The following is an 18,715-nucleotide window of genomic DNA, read 5'->3' as shown; positions in this document are numbered from 1 at the left end:
GGAAGTTCATGGTTCACGTATTGCTGAAGCCTGACTTGGAGAATTTTGAGCATTACTTTACTAGTGTGTGAGATGAGTTCAATTGTGCGGTAGTTTGAGCATTCTTTGGCATTGCCTTTCTTTGGGATTGGAATGAAAACTGACCTTTTCTAGTCCTGTGGCCACTGCTGAGTTTTCCAAATTTGCTGGCATATTGAGTGCAGCACTTTCACAGCATCATCTTTCAGGATTTGGAATAGCTCAACTGGAATTCCATCACCTCCACTAGCTTTGTTCGTAGTGATGCTTTCTAAGGCCCACTTGACTTCACATTCCAGGATGTCTGGCTCTAGGTCAGTGATCACACCATCATGATTATCTTGGTCATGAAGATCTTTTTGTACAGTTCTTCTGTGTATTCTTGCCACCTCTTCTTAATATCTTCTGCTTCTGTTAGGTCCATACCATTTCTGTCCTTTATCGAGCCCATCTTTGCATGAAATGTTCCCTTGGTATCTCTAATTTTCTTGAAGAGATCTCTAGTCTTTCCCATTCTGTTGTTTTCCTCTATTAATAGCTAACAATTATTGTGTGCTTCCTTATATGGCAGGCACAATTCTAACATTCTGCATACATTATCCTTAAAGTGGATACTATTATCTATTTTATAGACAAGGGAGACCGAGAGAAATTAGGAAACGTGCCCAAGGTTACTTGGTATTCTTAGGAGTAGCAATAGACAAGACAATGACGTCATATATTCCGAATTCTGAAAGAAAATAATTGTGAGTCAAGATTTCCACACTCAGTCAAACTTTAATTTGTAAGAGCAAAATAAAGATACTTTAAGGAATATAAATATTTTTAAGTTTATTAAAGACTTTCCATGAAAGAACATCTGAATTTCCATTGACATGAACTCAGAAGGAAGGAGTGGGTTACCAGAAATAGCAGCCTCCAAAATGAATTGGATAAACAGAACAAAACAATATAAAGTAGATGAGAAAAGTGGAACTAAGTATCCATAGGTAACAGAAGGTATACAAAAATGTTATTAGTTATTCAAAGTACAGGCCATGAAGTCTGATGCCTATGTTACAACGAAGGCCACTAAGTGAGCTCTGTGCTTCTTTCTGGCCAAATCAGAAATGGGAAACATCAATGAAAGGGTTCACAGCATCCACAAGACAAAACAGACAAGTTGTTCACAAGAACTATTCCTAGCACTGAGACCACAAGGACATTTCTCCAGTGCTCAAATGGATATAAGATCTGGGACTTGTCCATCTTGGTCCAAGTATGATAATTTGGGAAAGAGTTCCTTGACTCTTACAATATTTTTTCAACAAGAAAGTGATATAGAAGCCATCAGCCTGTCAGAAATCTCTTCCTGGAAAAATAAAGGAGCGAAAGCCTCCTACATAAGGTGTGCTATTTGAACAACTAGGTGTTTTAGAAAAGCCCATCTTCAGGTACATTCCAGGAAGAGGATAGTAAGGTGACCTCTGGGAGCCTGGCTGCCTGTGAGGGACCATGATGATTCAGGATGTGGGCTTCTTTCCCAGAGCTATCCCCCAGAATATTTCCATCTCCACTAAACCGGTTCATCTGCCAGTGCAAGGGAGCATTCCCAGGCTTCCAAAAAATAGTTCTTTATTGTGTTTTCACAGTAATAAACATCAAGAAGCAATCCCAACATTCCATATAACACAAAGATAAATGGAAATCTGGCATCTGTCTCTGGGCCTTCCTACCCATCTTGCTCCCCTGACAATGCCAAGAAAAATGAATGCCAATCATTAATTTGTCCATTTTTAAAAATCCTGCCTTCTACCAGGCAGCAAGACATAATTTGCTGATTTTTAAAAATCCTGCCTTCTATCAGGACTGCTCTAGAATTCCATGGGGTTCCTGGATTCCCAGGCTGTCCAGGAAGCCTCAGAGGAATTCTGGATTATTTATCATAGATACAGCTGGCTTCCAAGGGAAAATAAGCAACCCCAGGCTAAGTCAGGAGCAACTCCCAAGGACTTCCAAAGACAAAAATAGTGGGAAGTGGATGAGATGGGAGACGGGTATTTTCCAATTAATCAAAATATCAGTTCTTACTAAACCACAAATTATTTTGCCTTCCTTTTCTGTTTTTTTCTTATAATTAAGATAACAATAATAATACAACAGTGACAGAGATTAAGACTTTGGTCACTGACCTGATTTCAAGATTTGATTCTAGCACATAGTGGCTATGCAACCTTGGCAAGTTTCCCCTCAGATTCTAGTTTCTGAGTCTTATATCATGAGAATAACAGTACTTACCTCAAAGCATTAATATGAAATACCATATGCATGAGCTTTATACTCAATAAATGTTAGCTATTACTACTGCAAAACAGTGGAGAAACACAGGCAAGCACAAAGAAAATCAAAAGTACCTGTAATCCCACCATCCATTTCCATGCATACCATTCCAGTATTTTGGGGGTGTATTTTCAGAGTGAGATACAAAGCTTTCATAACTTGAAATAAAATTTCTTTCAAAATTTAACACAATACCCTGAGCATGTTAATATAATTTGGTATCCTTGTACGCATGATTTTAAAACTTCACATCATATTCCTTTAGGTTATTTTTCTTAAATAAGAAGTAAAAATAACCCCTTCCCTTCTTCCTCCTCTGCAGTTTCCACGCTCCATCTATCTCCAACTCATCTGGCCAGTCAGATGACAAGTGGCTGCTTTCTATAGGCTAACTGGGGATGCCTGCTCCTTCAGTCTGGGACATGTTGCCAGCCTTCATTATGTCCCCATCATTCAGGGCAGCCTATCTGGGGCTGCACAACAAACACTCGTAAACAATGGCAAACCACTCAGTTCAACAAGATTTCGTGAGTTGGTACAAAAGTTGAAGAAGGCAGAAAGGTGATTTCTCTCCAAACAGTATCAGGTTGACTTCTGGGGCATTAAATACACTATTAAAAATTCTCAGGAAGAGGAAGAAACTGAAGATTATTATCTAAGTGCATTGTTTTTAAGTACCAGGGTCAAACAAGTTCAAAACTTTCAAGGGTTTTCTTTTTGAATGGAAGTCACAATGCTTCCTTACCAATGACATTTTGAAATCACAGTAAAACCTTACTAATTCATACTAATGGGGAACTACCGCACTCAATCAGCACAAAAAAATGAATTACACCCTTTTCAAAACCAGTTTCTTCCTAATGAAATTCATTTTTAAAATCTTTCTAAATAGCTCAATACCTAACCTGTTTTGATAGGTTGTTCTGAATCTGATCTAATACATTTGTTAAAATCACATTTATTATCTGTACAGAAACAGGAATGGCTGAAGTTCTTGAGAAGTGCCTTCTCTCTAAAAACAACAAAAGTTCAACAGTCCCTACAGTCCTGTTTGTACAGTTCACTCCTTAGGAAAGCTTTTTCTTCTTGGTCTTGTGGTAGCAAACCCCAGCTCAGGCTGTTTCCCTCTCAGCCCCGCGGCTCCAGTTTCAAGTGGGCAGAAGTTACTAATATCAACCCAGATCAATCCCTTAAACAAAATCTGAAAACCTCCAAATTCCAGGCTTGACCAGACCCATCTTAGAATTAACAAGTTCCCTTCTAAGCACCCAGAGAACTGAGCCTGTCATGGAAACACTGATTCAACCCTAATGAGAACAGACATAAAAACCACACAAATGAACTAAACATTCCTCTACCCAATCAGAGTCAATTTGAAGCCAAAAGCCTGAGGATTAAAAGAGGCGAGGTTGTTTTTCCTCTTTGAGGTCCTGCTCATTTTCACCTCTTCCATTGCCTTGTTTCCACAACTCCTGTTTATGAGAAGTTGGGAGAGGGACGCAGAGGAGGGAAGAAAAACGCAGGGTGAGTAGCCAGGCTGGGGAATGCCAACAGACAGTGTGGTTTTTGTCAGGCAAATTAAAACTTCTAGCCTGGGGGACGCTGTAAGAGTTTGTTTGGGGTTGTCCGAAAATAAGCGCCAGTGAACTCTCATCTCCCACTAAAAACAGTCTAAGTACAGAATAAAGCCTTTACTTTCCAAGGACCAGGTTCTGCACAATATTTTTAGCAAGCACTCTTTTTCTCTATTTTCTTGTTTTATTATTATTATTTCCCCCGTTTCTTTCAGAAGTAGAAAGGTTAATTAAATGAAGTTATTATTGGAAGAAAAGAAGAGAGAGGTTTAAAAAAAACAAAGGCGCCCAACAGAAACAGTAAAATTCCAAGAATGAATATATTTTAATTTCCCTTTGGACATGCAACGCACAAGTGTGCGGGGCCAGGGGACCCAAAATCAAACTTCAGTTAGTTGTTACTGCAGGAACTCTTCAAGCAAGAGTGAAGACCCCTGTGGCTGTGACTCCCTGGCCTGGGTAATAGCCTTCTGGGGCTGGAGGGGCCACTAGGCTGGCGCTACCAGCCTGTGGGCCAGGAGCCTCCCAGGGCAAGTTTAGGGGGCGGGGGGCGGCGGGGGAGAGAGTAGCTGCACCAGTAACAGGAGCCAGGAAAAAGAAAAGTGAGAGTCCTGGGGTTGGGGGGACGCTGAGCCCCTGGAGGGGTGGAGGACGGGGGCTGGTGACCGTGCGCTGAGAGGCTGCGACCGCACGGGTTTGTTTGGATGAACACCCGTCCCTCCCGCCTCCCCCCCACGCCCCCAGAAAGGAGTCGAGATTCTTTTCTTTGCTGCTTAAGTTTTCTTTCTCTTGAGAGCCGGACCTAGGTGTCGGCAGCCGCCTCAGAGCTGAGGTGCGGAGGGGAAGCCGGGTGGGGCCCAGTCAGTGCCGGCCCTGCGCTCTGGGGACAGCGAGAGCCGCGGCGGGGAGGAGAGGCACCCAGCGGGGCGCCGGACCAGCGCAGGAGATGCCCACGTCCCGCGGCGCCGACTGCGCCCCCACTCCCAGCTCCCCGTCCTCAAACTTTCCGGGTAAACCGGGCTAACCCGCCCGGGAGAGGGGGCTCCCCGTGCCTCCCTGTCGGTCCCCTGGGGGAGGTCACTCACCCGCAGCGCGGCTGGGGTTCCAACTCTGGCAGCCGCCATCCACCTCGGAGGGAGGAGCAGAAGAAGGAGGAGGGGGAGACAGAGGAGAAGGGCAGAGGGGGCGGAGGGGGCGGAGGGGGCGGGGAGGGAGGGCCCCAAGCGGCCGGAGCCGAGGGGCGGGGGCGTGGCCACTCCGCCGACGCTCTCCCGCCCCGCCCCCTGCTCCGCCCCGCTTCTCTCGTCACTCCTTTCCCGCCCTGGATCCCCCTAAGTTTTTCTCCATTCTTTTCCCCCAACCCGTCTCCGTATCTTTCTTCCAAGTCTCCAGCTCCCCACAAGTCGGGGAGAAGATGCTTCCTCCATCAAACGTGGGACGGGGTGCGAGGAGGTGTGTGAGTTACCTTTAGAAGTCCCTGGAAGCAGAAGCATGGAGCCCTTGACTGTCTGAAACTATCCCTCGCCCTCTAGGATCTTGTCCTACATCTAGGATCTAGGATCTTGACCTTTGGGGTCGTGGGATGATTGGGGCGGGACATGGGGGGGTGGGGAGCGCGGCGGTGGGAGACAGGTGAGGTGACTTGGGGGTCATGCTTTCCACGTTGCTTCATTGCGCTTTGGGGTTTTGTTTTCTCTTGTGATTAGAACTGAAGATTTTTTTTTTGCCTTCTTAAAAATTTTAAGTATAACTGATTTATGATGTTACTTTAGTTTCAGGTATACGGCATAGTGATTCAGTATTTTTACAGATTATATCCCATTAAAAGTTATTAGAAAATAATTTCTGTAATTTCCTGTGGAATACAGTATAACCTTGTTGCTTATCTATTTTTTACATAGTAGTTTATCTCTTAATCCCACACCTTTAATTTACCCCTCCCTGCCCCCCTTCTCTCTGGTAATCACTAATTTGTTTTCATGAGTCTGTTTCTGATTTGCTATCTACATTCCTTTGCATTATTCTATAAATTCAACATGTAAGTGATATCATATAGTATTTGTCATTTACTGTGTAAAATATTCCCTAGGTCCTTCCATATTGCTGCAAATGGCAGATTTTCATTCTTATGCGTATACACTCACACATCTATGTTGTTGTTGCTTTTCAGTCACTAACTTGTGTCTGACACTGCAGCCCCATGAACTGCAGCATGCCAGGCTTCCCTGACCTTCACTATCTGCTGGAGTTTGCTCAGATTCATGACCAATGATTCAGTGATGCCATACAACCATCTCATCCCCTGTTGCTCCCTTCTCCTGACTTCAATCTTTCCCAGCATCAGGGGCTTTTCCAATGAGTCAGTTCTTTGCATCAGGTGGCCAAAGTATAGGTCTTCCGATGAATATTCAGTGTTGATTTCCTTTAGGATTGACTGGTTTGTTCTTCCTGCAATCCAAGGGATTCTCAAGAGTTTTCTCCAGCACTACAATTCAAAAGCATCAATTCTTCGGCATTCAGCCTTCTTTATGAGCCAACTCTCACATTTGTACATGACTACTGGAAAAACCATAACTTTGACTATACAGACCTTTGTCGGCAAAGTGATATCTCCACTTTTCAGTACACTGTCTAGGTTTGTCATAGTCTTCTTTCAAGGAGCAAGCATCTTTTAATTTTGTGGATACAGTCACTGTCCACAGTGATTTTGGAACCTAAGAAAATAAAATATGCCACAGTTTCCATTTTTCCCCATCTATCTGGCATGAAGTGAGGGGATGATGCCATCATCTTAGTTTTTGAATGTTAAGTTTGAAGCCAGCTTTTTCATTCTCCTTTCACCCTCATCAAGAGACTCTTTAGTTACTTTTCACTTTCTGCCATTAAGAGTGGTATCATCTACATATCTGAGGTTGTTGATTATTTCTCCCTGCAATCTTGATTTCAGCTTGAGATTCATCCAGCCCAGCATTTCACATGATGTACTCCACATAGAAGTTAAATAAGCAGGGTGACAAGATACAACCTTGAGGTACTCCTTTCTCAATTTGGAACCAGTCCATTGTTCCATGTCCAGTTCTAACTGTTGCTTCTTGTCCTGCATATAGGTTTCTCAGGAGGCACGTAAAGGTGGTCTGGTATTCCCATCTAACAATTTTTCACAGTTTGTTGTGATCTTCACAGTCAAAGGCTTTAGTGTAGTCTGTATATTTATATCTCACCATATCTTTTTTATCCATTCGTCTGTTGATGGACACTGAGTTGCATCCATATCTTAACTAAGAATTATTTTTTAAGCCTCTGTTGAATGCCTCCTTCTTTTCCCCTAAGGTGAGACCAACCCTATCCAGAGGCTAAGACAGAACCCCACCTTCCAGGGCCCATCAATAGGCCCATTAAGAGAAAGAGGAGGACAGAGATGCCTAGTGAAGGGCCAGGCTGTATGGATGCAGCAGGAGGCCCCCTGAAGAATGTAGAAGAGGAAAGTTGTTCTCCGAGGAAAGGTTAGAGGCTGACATTTAGTCCCTGATCCATCAGTTGCAAGCAGGTGACTCTGGGCAAGTCACTTGACATCTGAATCTCTTCCACAAGTGTAGCTATCTCACTGGAAAAAGAAGATTCACTGAAGAGACACCCAAATCCAGGATGGGAGACTTGGGTGGACTTTGAACAGGCTCAGAAGGCGAGAAAAGAGGGCATTCCAGGCCCTGGGACACGGACCTTTGGAGGCTGGCAAGACTGGAAATCTTAGGAAAGGTGGGATATGCTTGGATGAGAAGATGGAACTATATATAAAGAAAGAAATGGGAAATTTGTGAAAGTTCTTAAGCAAAGGAATATTTTGATATAAGTGTATATATACATATACATATATATAAAAATATAATTCACTTTTGTATCCCTAGAGCCTGGCACCCAGTAGGCACCCAGTAAATCTTTCCCCTCTGGGAAGAGAGGGCTTGGGTCCAAGGAGAGGAGTTAGGAGGCCCTAGTGAATATCTTGACTTGAAGTGTAGTGCCTGGATGATAGAGAGGAAATGAGGGAATTCTGATTGAACACTTCCTTGTGTTTACACAGCAATGTGATTTTCTTTTTAATGCTTTTTAAAGTGTAGTCTTGTGTTTGACCTTGGAATTCCTTGGTGAAATGGAAAAGATAATCAGTATCCTATTCAACCAGTAGCCAGTGGTTAGAACCTGTGTGAGGGCTTTGAGGAAGGAAGGAAATATTCAGAGAGGGTACAGGAGTGCCTCAAGTCACACAGCTGGGATCTGTTTAGGAAACATTTAGTTTCAGATCAAATTTCTAACTGTCCTTAAGCTTAAGACACCCTAGGCAAACAGAAAAAGACATCAGGTCCTCCTCATAGTCCCTGTCCTCCAGCTACCATCCCTGTGATGATCAAGGGTTGAGGGAGAAAAAGGAGTCTAAAACATAGGAAGTCCAATGATTGGTAACTTTTCAGAGACTCTTCTATGGAATTAGACAGGTACTGGGCCCAAGCCAGCTACAGTAGCCAGACAGGTACTGGGCCCAAGCCTTCTGGTAAGGAGCTGAGCAAAGTGCAGAACAAGGACAAAGGAAGAGGGAGGCAGAAGAAAAGAAAAGAGATGTTAACAGACCTGGGAAAAGTTACATGATGGCAACACAAAGCAGAAAAAAAATGATAAAATATCATCATCCCTTTTGAATGCAAGAAAACTTCTGAGGGGAAGAGTGGGGATATGAAACAAGATTAAATAATGAAGCTAAGCGAAGAATTGATGCTTTTGAACTGTGGTGTTGGAGAAGACTCTTGAGAGTCCCTTGGACTGCAAGGAGATCTAACCAGTCCATTCTGAAGGAGATCAGTCCTGGGTGTTCTTTGGAAGGAATGATGCTAAAGCTGAAACTCCAGTACTTTGGCCACCTCATGTGAAGAGTTGACTCATTAGAAAAGATTCTGATGCTGGGAGGGATTGGGGGCAGGAGGAGAAGGGGATGACAGAGGCTGAGATGGCTGGATGGCATCACCGACTCGATGGACATGAGTTTGAGTAAACTTCGGGAGTTGACGATGGACAGGGAGGCCTGGCGTGCTGCGATTCATGGGGTCGCAAAGAGTCGGACACGACTGAGTGACTGAACTGAACTGAAGTGATGATTATTTCATGATCTGAGAAAAGATCATCTTAAGTATAAACAAGAGATATCTTGACTCCAGGCATTCTGGCTGAAATCCCAAACTGAAATTCCTGTGTCTAGCCATTGGGCCATCCAAAAGGCCAGCCCATCACAGAAAATGCCACAGGTAACTACAGAAAGGAAAGAACACATTGGACAAACCAGTAATTACCACTGGCTTAAACAGAGTCCTGAGTTCACCTTTTAAATTCCATCTTCTTTTTAATTCCAAGCATTATGATCTTGATTAGTAGGTAGCCCACCCAGTGAAAGAAATCTTTTTTGGAAACTTTGACACTTTTGCAACGCAAACAGGCCCATAATCTTCTAAAGGCCAAATGCAGTTGACTGAAAACCATTTATCTTTTGCAAAGGACAAGCCCTCCTAATCTGTGTGACTCAGCATGGCCCAAAAGGCTGCCATTTTCACGAATGCAGATTTATTTCTTGTAATACTTCCACCTATTTTCAAAGGACCCTTTCTGGCAGTGTCCGTTTGTATCAAAATCTGGTAGTAAACAGCTCAGTCTGGCCTAACTAGCCAGGCGACCACAGCTGTTCATGGCCAGCTGTGACCTCATTTTCCTCCAGTTCCTGTCCTTTTCTTTGCTCTTCAGTAAAGAGACCCTCAGGCTATATCATTCTTTTCATTAGCAGGTTTCCCTTTCCTGGCAGCCTTTTATAGAACCCATTTAGAATTTCCACACTGTTTAACAGTCCCCAAGTTGTCTATTGGAAAAGGCGATAGCACCCCACTCCAGTACTCTTGCCTGGAAAATCCCATGGACGGAGGAGCCTGGTAGGCTGCATGCAGTCCATGCGGTCGCGAAGAGACAGACACAACTGAGCGACTTCACTTTCGCTTTTCACTTTCATGCATTGGAGAAGGAAATGGCAACCCACTCCAGTGTTCTTGCCTGGAGAATCCCAGGGACAGGGGAGCCTGATGGGCTGCCCTCTATGGGGTCGCACAGAGTTGGACACAACTGAAGTGACTTAGCAGCAGCAGCAAGTTGTCCATAAATATGATCTAGAAGATTAACTTGGAATTCCTCAAATCTCGAATTAGCTGAAGCTGTCAGGATCAATATAAATTCAAACCAGCTTTTGGAAATGCCCAATGTGAAAAGGGACTTTATTGGAAAGTGAGGACTTCAGATCTAGGACAATCTTAGCCCAAAATGCTTGATAAGAACATCCCTCTCTAAAAACTTTACAACAGTCTGTTTATATTACAACATTCATTCAAGATAAAGCCTTGTGGAAGACTGTATTAAACAAAAAATTAACCAGTGATGGCTTCAACAGCAGTGAAAAAGAAACAGGAAAAAAATAGAAACACACACCATTTTAGGTACATGATACATTCTGGACTGATGTTTTTAAACAACTTTATCCATGAGGAAACTAAAATACTCTTTCAAAAGCAATTTCCAGAGATAAATAAAAAGCGTACATCCTGAGAATGCCAAATGAAATCAATAACACATAGAGAAAGGATCACTTAATCAACTCAGAATGGCCTGAGACTGGCTATCCTTTGTTTTGGTGATAGGACACCCCTAGGTATGGCTTGAGCTACAGTTGTGTATAGTACCTTGGCCTGCTTCCTAATATGTATCCAATTAGCATTAACTGAACACCTACTGTGCATAAGGCATTCTGCTAAGCACTGTCAGGGAGTCAGTATAAGGCACGGTCCCTGCTCCATGGCACCTGCAGTTGTTGAGGGAGATGCATACGTGAAACTGACAACAGGAGATGTGTCGACAACACAGCAGGAGAGGAAATAGAGGAAAGCTGAAAAATTCAGAAATGTTTTTTCAATAAGTTCTGAAAATTCCATCTCTTCCAGGAAGCAATGAATGATTAAAGTCTTTTTTTTTTTTTTTGCTCCTTTGTGAACTTCAGCCAACTGAGTCCCTACTCTGCCTGGACTCTCTCATTTTTCACTTTCCATGTTTTAAGGGAAAATATTCTTCAGCCTCTAAGTGAGATAGTAAGCAAGGTTGTTTTTTTTGTTTTGTTAGTTAACTGAACCATGTTTTTTCTATTCTTGGACCTATGAGGTGTCACCACCCAGCTATCCCACTGGCGTTTGGGGAGCAGCGGGCCACTGAAGGAACAGAGATCTTTTAAAACAATACAAAGGATTTAAGTGGGGGAGGTGCCTATTGAGGGGCCTAAACCTACAAGCCAGACAGTAATAGCCTTCAGCATGTTTCCACCCAGGAGTCAATTCTTCTGATCCTCTCTTTACAAAAACAGTTATTCTAATCCTGCTCTATGACCTTTTCTTTCAAAGACTTGGAAGAAATGTAATGGGTTTTCCAGCTCTAATGCTCTGATTGCCAGTTAGTTTCCTATTTTGGAGCTAATTACCAAACTGCTTAAAAATGTATAGCACAGGCAAAAGTTACTGACAAGCTTTCCATTTATCACCAGTGTCTGAGAAAGTGGCCCTTAGCCGAGAACAGAAGCTTCTCTTCTGACCCAAGACAGCCTCTCCTTGTCAGTGTGGCCCGGCCAGATGGTTTCTTAGCCTTCATCAACCAAGTTGCTATCTCCAGCCTTTTAAGAGCTGGGAACAACTTCCAGGGTCAATGCTGCATAGAACAAAACTATAAACTGCGCATTCTTCTGTCTGAGGGTTTTTATGATGAAGAAAGCTTTAATTCATGATCATTTGGAGAGAGCCTTTTGCTCCAACATTGTTGGTGGCTTTCTCAGCTAATTGGTTCCTCATTTTTTTTTTTTTCTCTCACATTTTTGTTTGGAAATAGTGCAGATGAATTTTTGTTTTGTTTTGCTAAAAAGTATCTGTTAGCATAAGTGATGGAGTTAAGTCTCTTCCCAAAAGCAGTGGAGAATCCAGTTTTATTTATCAGCTTTGAAAAGTGAACAGTATTGCTTATAACAAGCATAGTAGGGGGTGGTGTGTTAAATGACCTAACAAAATACATGCTGTTTATCACAGTTGCTCAAGCTGAACCTGGAGCGTCTTCTCCCTTCACCCAGGCCTGCTACAGAACAGGATGTGAACAGTGCCCCCTGGAGTTGTGCAGCCAGCAAACCTACACCCCCCCCCCCCACTACTTCATATTAAAGAGCCTCTTTTTCTCATTTGGAATTTCTTATAATCCCAATTTTTACTGAAAACATGTATCATATATATGCATGAAAAAAGAATAGGAATAAACAAAAATATTAATAGCTGAATCTCCAAAAAGATGTGTATTCAACACTTTTCCTCATTTTCCAAATTTTCCACAATAAGCATATAGTATCTAATGAAGAAAAAGTCAGAAATATTGTTTCAGTAAGTTCTGAAAATTCCATCATCTCCAGGAAGCAATGAATAATTAAAGTCCTTTTTATTTGCTCCTATGTGAACTTCAGTCAACTGAGTCCCTATCTGTGCCTGGACTGAGAATTATCTCTCATCTTTCACTTTCCATGTTTTAAGAGGCCTAGACAGAACAGATGATTCTTTGAGAGGGCACAGCAATGGCAAGTAGAGACAAAAGACGCTCACTGGAAAGGCGTGTGGAGAGAGCTTTTTTAAGAGGAGACACAATGCCCAGGATGATAAGGGAGGGAGATCCCAAGACAGCAGCAGTACCGCTGGCCTAGACATCAACCAGGATAGCCTGGCACAGATCAAAGGACTCTTGGAGCGATTTCTTCCTTTCCTTCCTTTTTCTGGCTGCACCACATGGCTTGTGGATCATAGTTCTCAGAACAGGGATCAAACCCAGAACCCCGGCATTGAGAGCACTGAGTTCTAACCCTTGGACAGCCAGGGAATTCCCTAGGAGAGACTTCTTGAAGAAGATAAATTTAACTAAACACCCAGTTGAATCTGATCACACTGAGATAAGAATTATCCACCTGGGCACTTGGGAGAGAATTTAGGAATAAATTAGTGATAAGCATCATGGAAGACAGATAGATACAGTTATTAACTCCAGAGAAAACAAAAAAAGTTGTACAAGAAAGGAAAAGGCATCATAGTACATTACATGACTCAGTTACTAACAGCATTTAAATGGTCATATTAAAATATACATGGAGCATCGATCTAATCAAAATGTTGATATAACTAGTCTGAAAGAGACAACAGGAAAACAGAAAGCATGTATATGGATGTGAATAGTAGGGAAAGGGAGGCAGATGAAACAGAGACAAATCCTCATCTTCTAACTGGGAAATCAACTGACAATGCCTAACAGGAAAAGTGAAAGTAGCATGTCATTTGGAAATGGGAGATGGATCTAAACAGTGAGTGAAAGTGCTTTTCTCTGGGGAGCATGAAATGAGGGTGAAAATCAGGAGACTTTGTCTCTTTTGCCTTGTTTTCTCTTTGTAATAAGTACTATTTTTAAATATTTATTGGGCTGTGCCAGGTCTTAGTTTCAGCATGCAGGATCTCTAGCTGTGGCACTCAGACTCGTGGCTGCAGCATGTGGGATCTAGTTCCTGACCAGGGATCAAACTGGGGTCCCTGCATTGGGAGCAAAGAGTCTTGGACCACCAGGGACATTCCTGTAATAAGTATTTTAGAACAGCTTGACGCAAATCGAGTTTATAATTTTGATAAAAATACAGACATTTAGTCAAGGAAGCAGCAGCCTCTATGTGTTCTCTCTCACTTGCCGCCTTGTCTGAGACAAGCCCAGGGCAAGACAGGACATATGGCAGTTTGTAATTGTGCATTTACGGGATCACTGTTGCTTCACTAGCAGACTGTAAGCTCTCAAGGGCACCCAGCAGACTGCCTTGCTTATCACAGTCTCATCTGCACCAAGCACTCCGCAGGCACTGGGTGAGGCAGATTAAGAAGTTAGCACTCTCATCTTTAGATATGCATGACTCGAGTGTTCACGGGGAAAGGGTCCAATGTCTGGGACTTGCCTTAAAATACTCCCAGAAAAGAAGCCATGTGGAAAAAAAGATGAAACAAGATTAACAAAATGTTTGTAAGAAGTGATGGAGACAAAAGGGTTCATACTAATCTCGTTTTGTGGTTACTAAATTCCTTTAAAAAAAAAATAACAACAAAGTTGTACGGAAAGTGGATTATAAGGAAGGGGCAGACTCATGGCATAAATTTATTAAATTCAGAATTTGGTAGCTGGGAAGGTTTATGTAACAAGGAATATGTAAATAAAAATAGGGGTCAGAGAAGAAAAAAAAATGGTATCAAAGGCAAACCTTGTACCCAGCCCATTAGCTCAAGAAGCTAAATAAATGCTGACAGAAGGGGAGGAATACTTACTGAAGACATGGAAAGGGAAAGTTGCATTAAGTACAGGAGTTACTGAGAAATTTAATATTTTATCCTCCAAATATATAGTACTTGTAGGAAGAGAACTGAATGTCCTCAATTCAAAAGGCTCATACTACAGTAGTGAATAAGCCAGGCTCTGGAATCAGACAAGCCTGGATCTGAATCCCAGCCCCACATGGACTAGCTGTGTGATATGGACAAACTGCTTACCCTCTCTAAGCCTTAGTTTTCTAACTGTAAAACAGGGACAGTAATAGCACCAATGAGATACAGTTATGGGAAGTTTAAAAGAAATAAGTCTTTACCATGCCTGACTTAAATAAATGGTTACCCAGTGGTGGTCATTATATACTTTGCCAAGAGACTCTGCCTAAAGAACAAAGATCTTAGCAATTAAGTTAAAAAGGGACAATTTTACCAGGAAACCAACTGCACCCTCTACAGTCCTGCCCTGTTCCTCAGACCTAGGAAACCTCCCAGAGGCACTGACCCCTACACAAAGGTCAAGCCTTCCACAGGGACTGCCGTGGGACCAGGCACCATGCTGGGCGATAGGGGCCGCTGGTCTGGGAGCTCTGGCAGCTCTCAGCTGGGGAGAGATACAAGTCTCAGCCACCAAAGCAAAGAAGGACAACCCAAGATTCACATTTTCTCTAAGAGAAAAGCAGGCTCATCTCTCAGGAGAAGTGACACTCTTCCTGACCCAGAGGTCTGAGGATTTTCATAAAGGTAGACAGAGACTTGGAGAAAGGAATGGCAACCCACTCCAGTACTCTTGCCTGGAAAATCCCATGGACGGAGGAGACTGGTAGGCTACAGTCCATGGGGTCTCAAAGAGTCCAACACAACTGAGCGACTTTACTTTCACTGCTGCTGCTGCTGCTAAGTCGCTTCAGTCATGTCCGACTCCCACCAGGCTCCCCGGTCCCTGGGATTCTCCAGGCAAGAACACTGGAGGGGGTTGCCATTTCCTTCTACAGAGACTATAGCAAGGGGGCGGGGGGGGGGGCAGGTGGAGGGGGGAGCGCTTGGAAGAGAATAAGGAAAAAGTGAGTGACAGTTAGTATACATGTCTTACGTGTACACACTACAGCCAGAGCGCAATGAGGGGCCACTGTGAAGGCTTTCTTTCCATCCAGGAGATGGCTCTGCAGAAATGTGCTAAGTGGAGAGACAGATGTCTGGAGAACAGGAAGACGAGTGAGTCATCCAGGCAGCAGGGAGCCAGGGCTCAATTTAAGGCATCAGATAAGAAGTTAGAGCCGAGATATGTGAGAAGGCAGGAAGGTTCAGCAAGACAAGGTAAAAAGCGAGGTGAGAAAGAAGTCAAGGTGACTCCCAGATGTTCAGCTTAACTCATAGCCAGGTAGAAGCAAGATGCTACTCCCTCGATCTTCCCTTGCACTCAGGTGCATTCAGGTCAGAATCCCTGGTTTCCCCTTTGACTGACTCTTCTTTCTCTCACACTCCACGTTCCTGCCCAGGCAGCATTCTTTTGACATTCACTGAATGCCAGGCAGTGTTTTAGGTACAGGGAAGACAACAGTGAGCAAACCAGACCAAAAACCTGCCCTTATGAAAATGTATCCACTAAAGGGGAGAAACAGGCAATAAACAAGATTAATAAGCAAAACATATTGTACGTTAGAGTATGGTAAGTATTAGGAGTAAAAGCAGAGAAGAGTAACAGAACTATAAAGAGTAATAGAAGTATAGAGAGGAAAGAGTTGGGATTTCAGCAATTCCTATCTACTCTCTTCAAAACAAATCCAGAAATAGCCTTCACACAACTCCCACTGCCATCAGCATGGTCCAGGCCACCATCATCTCTCAACAGCCTCCTGCTACTGAATAGCCTCCTAACTCTTCTGTTTACTTCCACCCTTGCTCCCCTACAATCGATTTTCAGCCAAGCAACCCATGATTCCATTAAAGCATAAGCCAGATGACATCACTCCTTAGTCCCAAACCCTCCAAAGGAGGAAGAGAAATGGACGAGAAATTCAGAACGCAGGGTCACAGAACACTGAGGGTCTAGCAGGGGTTGGAAACTCTAGGTTTATGGTGGAGCTAAGCAACATGGTGCTTGGGGGCTTAGGTGCAGCTACAGTGAACACAGCTGGTTCAGGTGACAGAGAATGAAAATGAGCAGATCACACAAAACAGAAAGGGCCAAGGGGCTAGGGAGGATGGGACCGAGCTGGACTCACCCAGAGATCCCTGAGGCAGGATTCAAAACTTCCATTACTGTGAAGACTGGGCACAATGGCCAGTCTGTCTCTACAGCAGGCAGCCAAGAACAGGGGGCCAAGGAGTTGGCCTTTGTGCTGAGCACAGAGGGAAGCGGTGCTGAGCACTCAGGTGAAACAGAGTAAAGCATTCTGGAGGGTGACTAGCAACTGCCCAGTGAAGAGGCTCAAAGGAGATGAAGCTGCAGACAGGGAGGTGGGAAAGGAGGGGCTTCAGTCTGGGGATGTAGACATGGAGTGAAATGGGCACGTGTAGGAGACTCGGAGGAAAAGAGAAACTAAAGACTTGGGGAGGGAGGTGCTGGGAGAGACACCTCTGAAATGTACACTGAAATGACACAATGTTTATGAAATAAACCAATAGGAGCCTGAAAGGGCTTAGCAACCTTGCCTGAAGTATAGTTACAAGTACCTTGAGAGGTACTCAAAGCCTTAATAAAGGATTAACTGTACAATTATTCCAATTTGAAGGATTAGAAAGATTATACCTAAACCAACTGGGATTTGGTAATTCTGTGTACTTTAATACTTTTCAGTTTCCTTCATCAGATTCTCAGAAGACTGAAAGTTTGATATACGTATGAATTTATTGACATCAATTTCCTTAAGTTATTATTCCAACACAGAGAAGGTACTGAAGAGCTGAAGACAATGATAATAAACCACAAGATCTGGAGTTTTCAAGGCCCAATCCCTCCAGAACAGAGAAAGAGAGACAGAGAGAATGAATAAGTCTTCAAAAGGAATTGGAGACTGTTTTCAATTATAGCGAGAAGTAATGACAGTTTGACAATGTAAGCATTTTATCCAGAAACATATATCTATTCCATAGATACCAAATTGATTACCATATCATAGAGTTTGAAAATATACAAAATATTTGTTGTTCTTACATACTGAAATTAAAACCTAATTTTAAAAAGTGCACAGTAAAAACAGCATAAGGAAACCTACAATATTCACGGTATGTGTATTGTTTTCCATTTTACTGTCAACATCAAATTCTGTATTTGCCTTACTGGTTACAAATATATTTTAAATATTTCAAGGCCATTTACAACACTGACTACTTCACTAGGTCCAACAACACTCCAGCTTCCTGAAGGCGGCCAGCACTGGACGTGGAGGGTCGGCCCCACAGCTCCGCTCAGCAGTAGCAGCTCTGGAAAGAAGTCGCCAACCCGCTATCCGTAAACTATCGACTCTTGTTCTTTTTAGAATTTCCCTGTGCAAAGAAAAATTTCAACAATAAGAATGCCAACTTCTAGAAAAATCATCCACACTGTTTAGAGACCAAGCTGTCTGGAAGCCATAGTTCACTGTGGAAAACTTTAGCTTCCAAGGAGAAGAGCTGATAACCTTCCATCACTAACTTTTATTTAGGAATCACAGAGCAGTTTGTTACTTTTCACTCTCCCCACTTTTCTCCATCTACCTTACTGCCCTGGTGTCTGAGCACAGGTAATAAAGAAAAGAAAGCATATCTTGGATTTATCAAACCTCATATATTCATTTTGTTTCAAAGACAAGGTACTTTATGATTTCATAAAGCTGAATAAAATATTTTAGCCTAAACTTGTTCCTTTGCTGTTGAAATGAACACCTTTTAAAAGGTCTTAATAGGAACTTATTTTTAATATGTGCCAACTAACATCTCAGTGGCAAAGATAATCTCAGGATAAAAGGAAGCTCAGATACCAGCTGAGAGCACCTTGGAAGATGTCTTAACTTAATTCCCGATTCCCTCATATACAGAGATTTGGACTTTCCAGTTTTATGTAACTTTTCTTTTTTCTGGAGAAGTTCACTTTTAGGGAAAGCATTCTAATTTAATTCCTACATTTAACTATTACATATAAATACTCAGTTTCATGCACGTGGGAAATGGTTACAAAACACAGACATTCAGAGCAAGATAACAGCAAACAAATGGCTTCAGGATGTTTACTTGGTATCCAATGGAGACCATGTCAACTCAGCTATCTGATGCTATAGTAATTTAAATGACTAATAAATGGGGGGTGGTGTGGGGGGGTACAAAATATAGGGACCACAGAAAGATCAAAGAAAGGTTAACAACAGAAACTAGAAAGTAAAGAAG

General features: G+C 42.8%; 1 protein-coding gene and 1 long non-coding RNA gene across 6 annotated transcripts in view; one reads left to right on the top strand and one right to left on the bottom strand.

The window, feature by feature from the left end:
* PPP1R21 (protein phosphatase 1 regulatory subunit 21) overlaps positions 1-18,715 on the bottom strand; it is a 123,045-nt gene that overhangs the window by 33,892 nt on the left and 70,438 nt on the right. For 4 of the 5 annotated variants that reach the window (XM_006078397.4, XM_025260994.3, XM_044925892.2 and 1 more), the window contains exon 22: positions 17,183-17,839. The exons of the other annotated variant lie outside the window; for it this stretch is intronic. In XM_006078397.4, the coding sequence (XP_006078459.3) occupies positions 17,810-17,839 (30 nt within the window). In that variant the 3' untranslated portion in view covers positions 17,183-17,809. Of the gene's footprint in view, positions 1-17,182; positions 17,840-18,715 lie in introns of those variants that run through there. 5 annotated transcript variants of the gene reach the window in all.
* Positions 3,732-17,395, top strand: LOC123328471. Its single transcript, XR_006543310.1, has 2 exons — positions 3,732-3,861; positions 17,151-17,395. It is a non-coding gene; the product is annotated as an uncharacterized LOC123328471 (long non-coding RNA).

The sequence above is a fragment of the Bubalus bubalis genome, chromosome 12 (genome assembly GCF_019923935.1).
Source record: "Bubalus bubalis isolate 160015118507 breed Murrah chromosome 12, NDDB_SH_1, whole genome shotgun sequence".
Taxonomy (NCBI): domain Eukaryota; kingdom Metazoa; phylum Chordata; class Mammalia; order Artiodactyla; family Bovidae; genus Bubalus; species Bubalus bubalis.
Note: the sequence above shows the minus strand (reverse complement) of the source record. Positions and strands in the feature narration are given on the sequence as shown.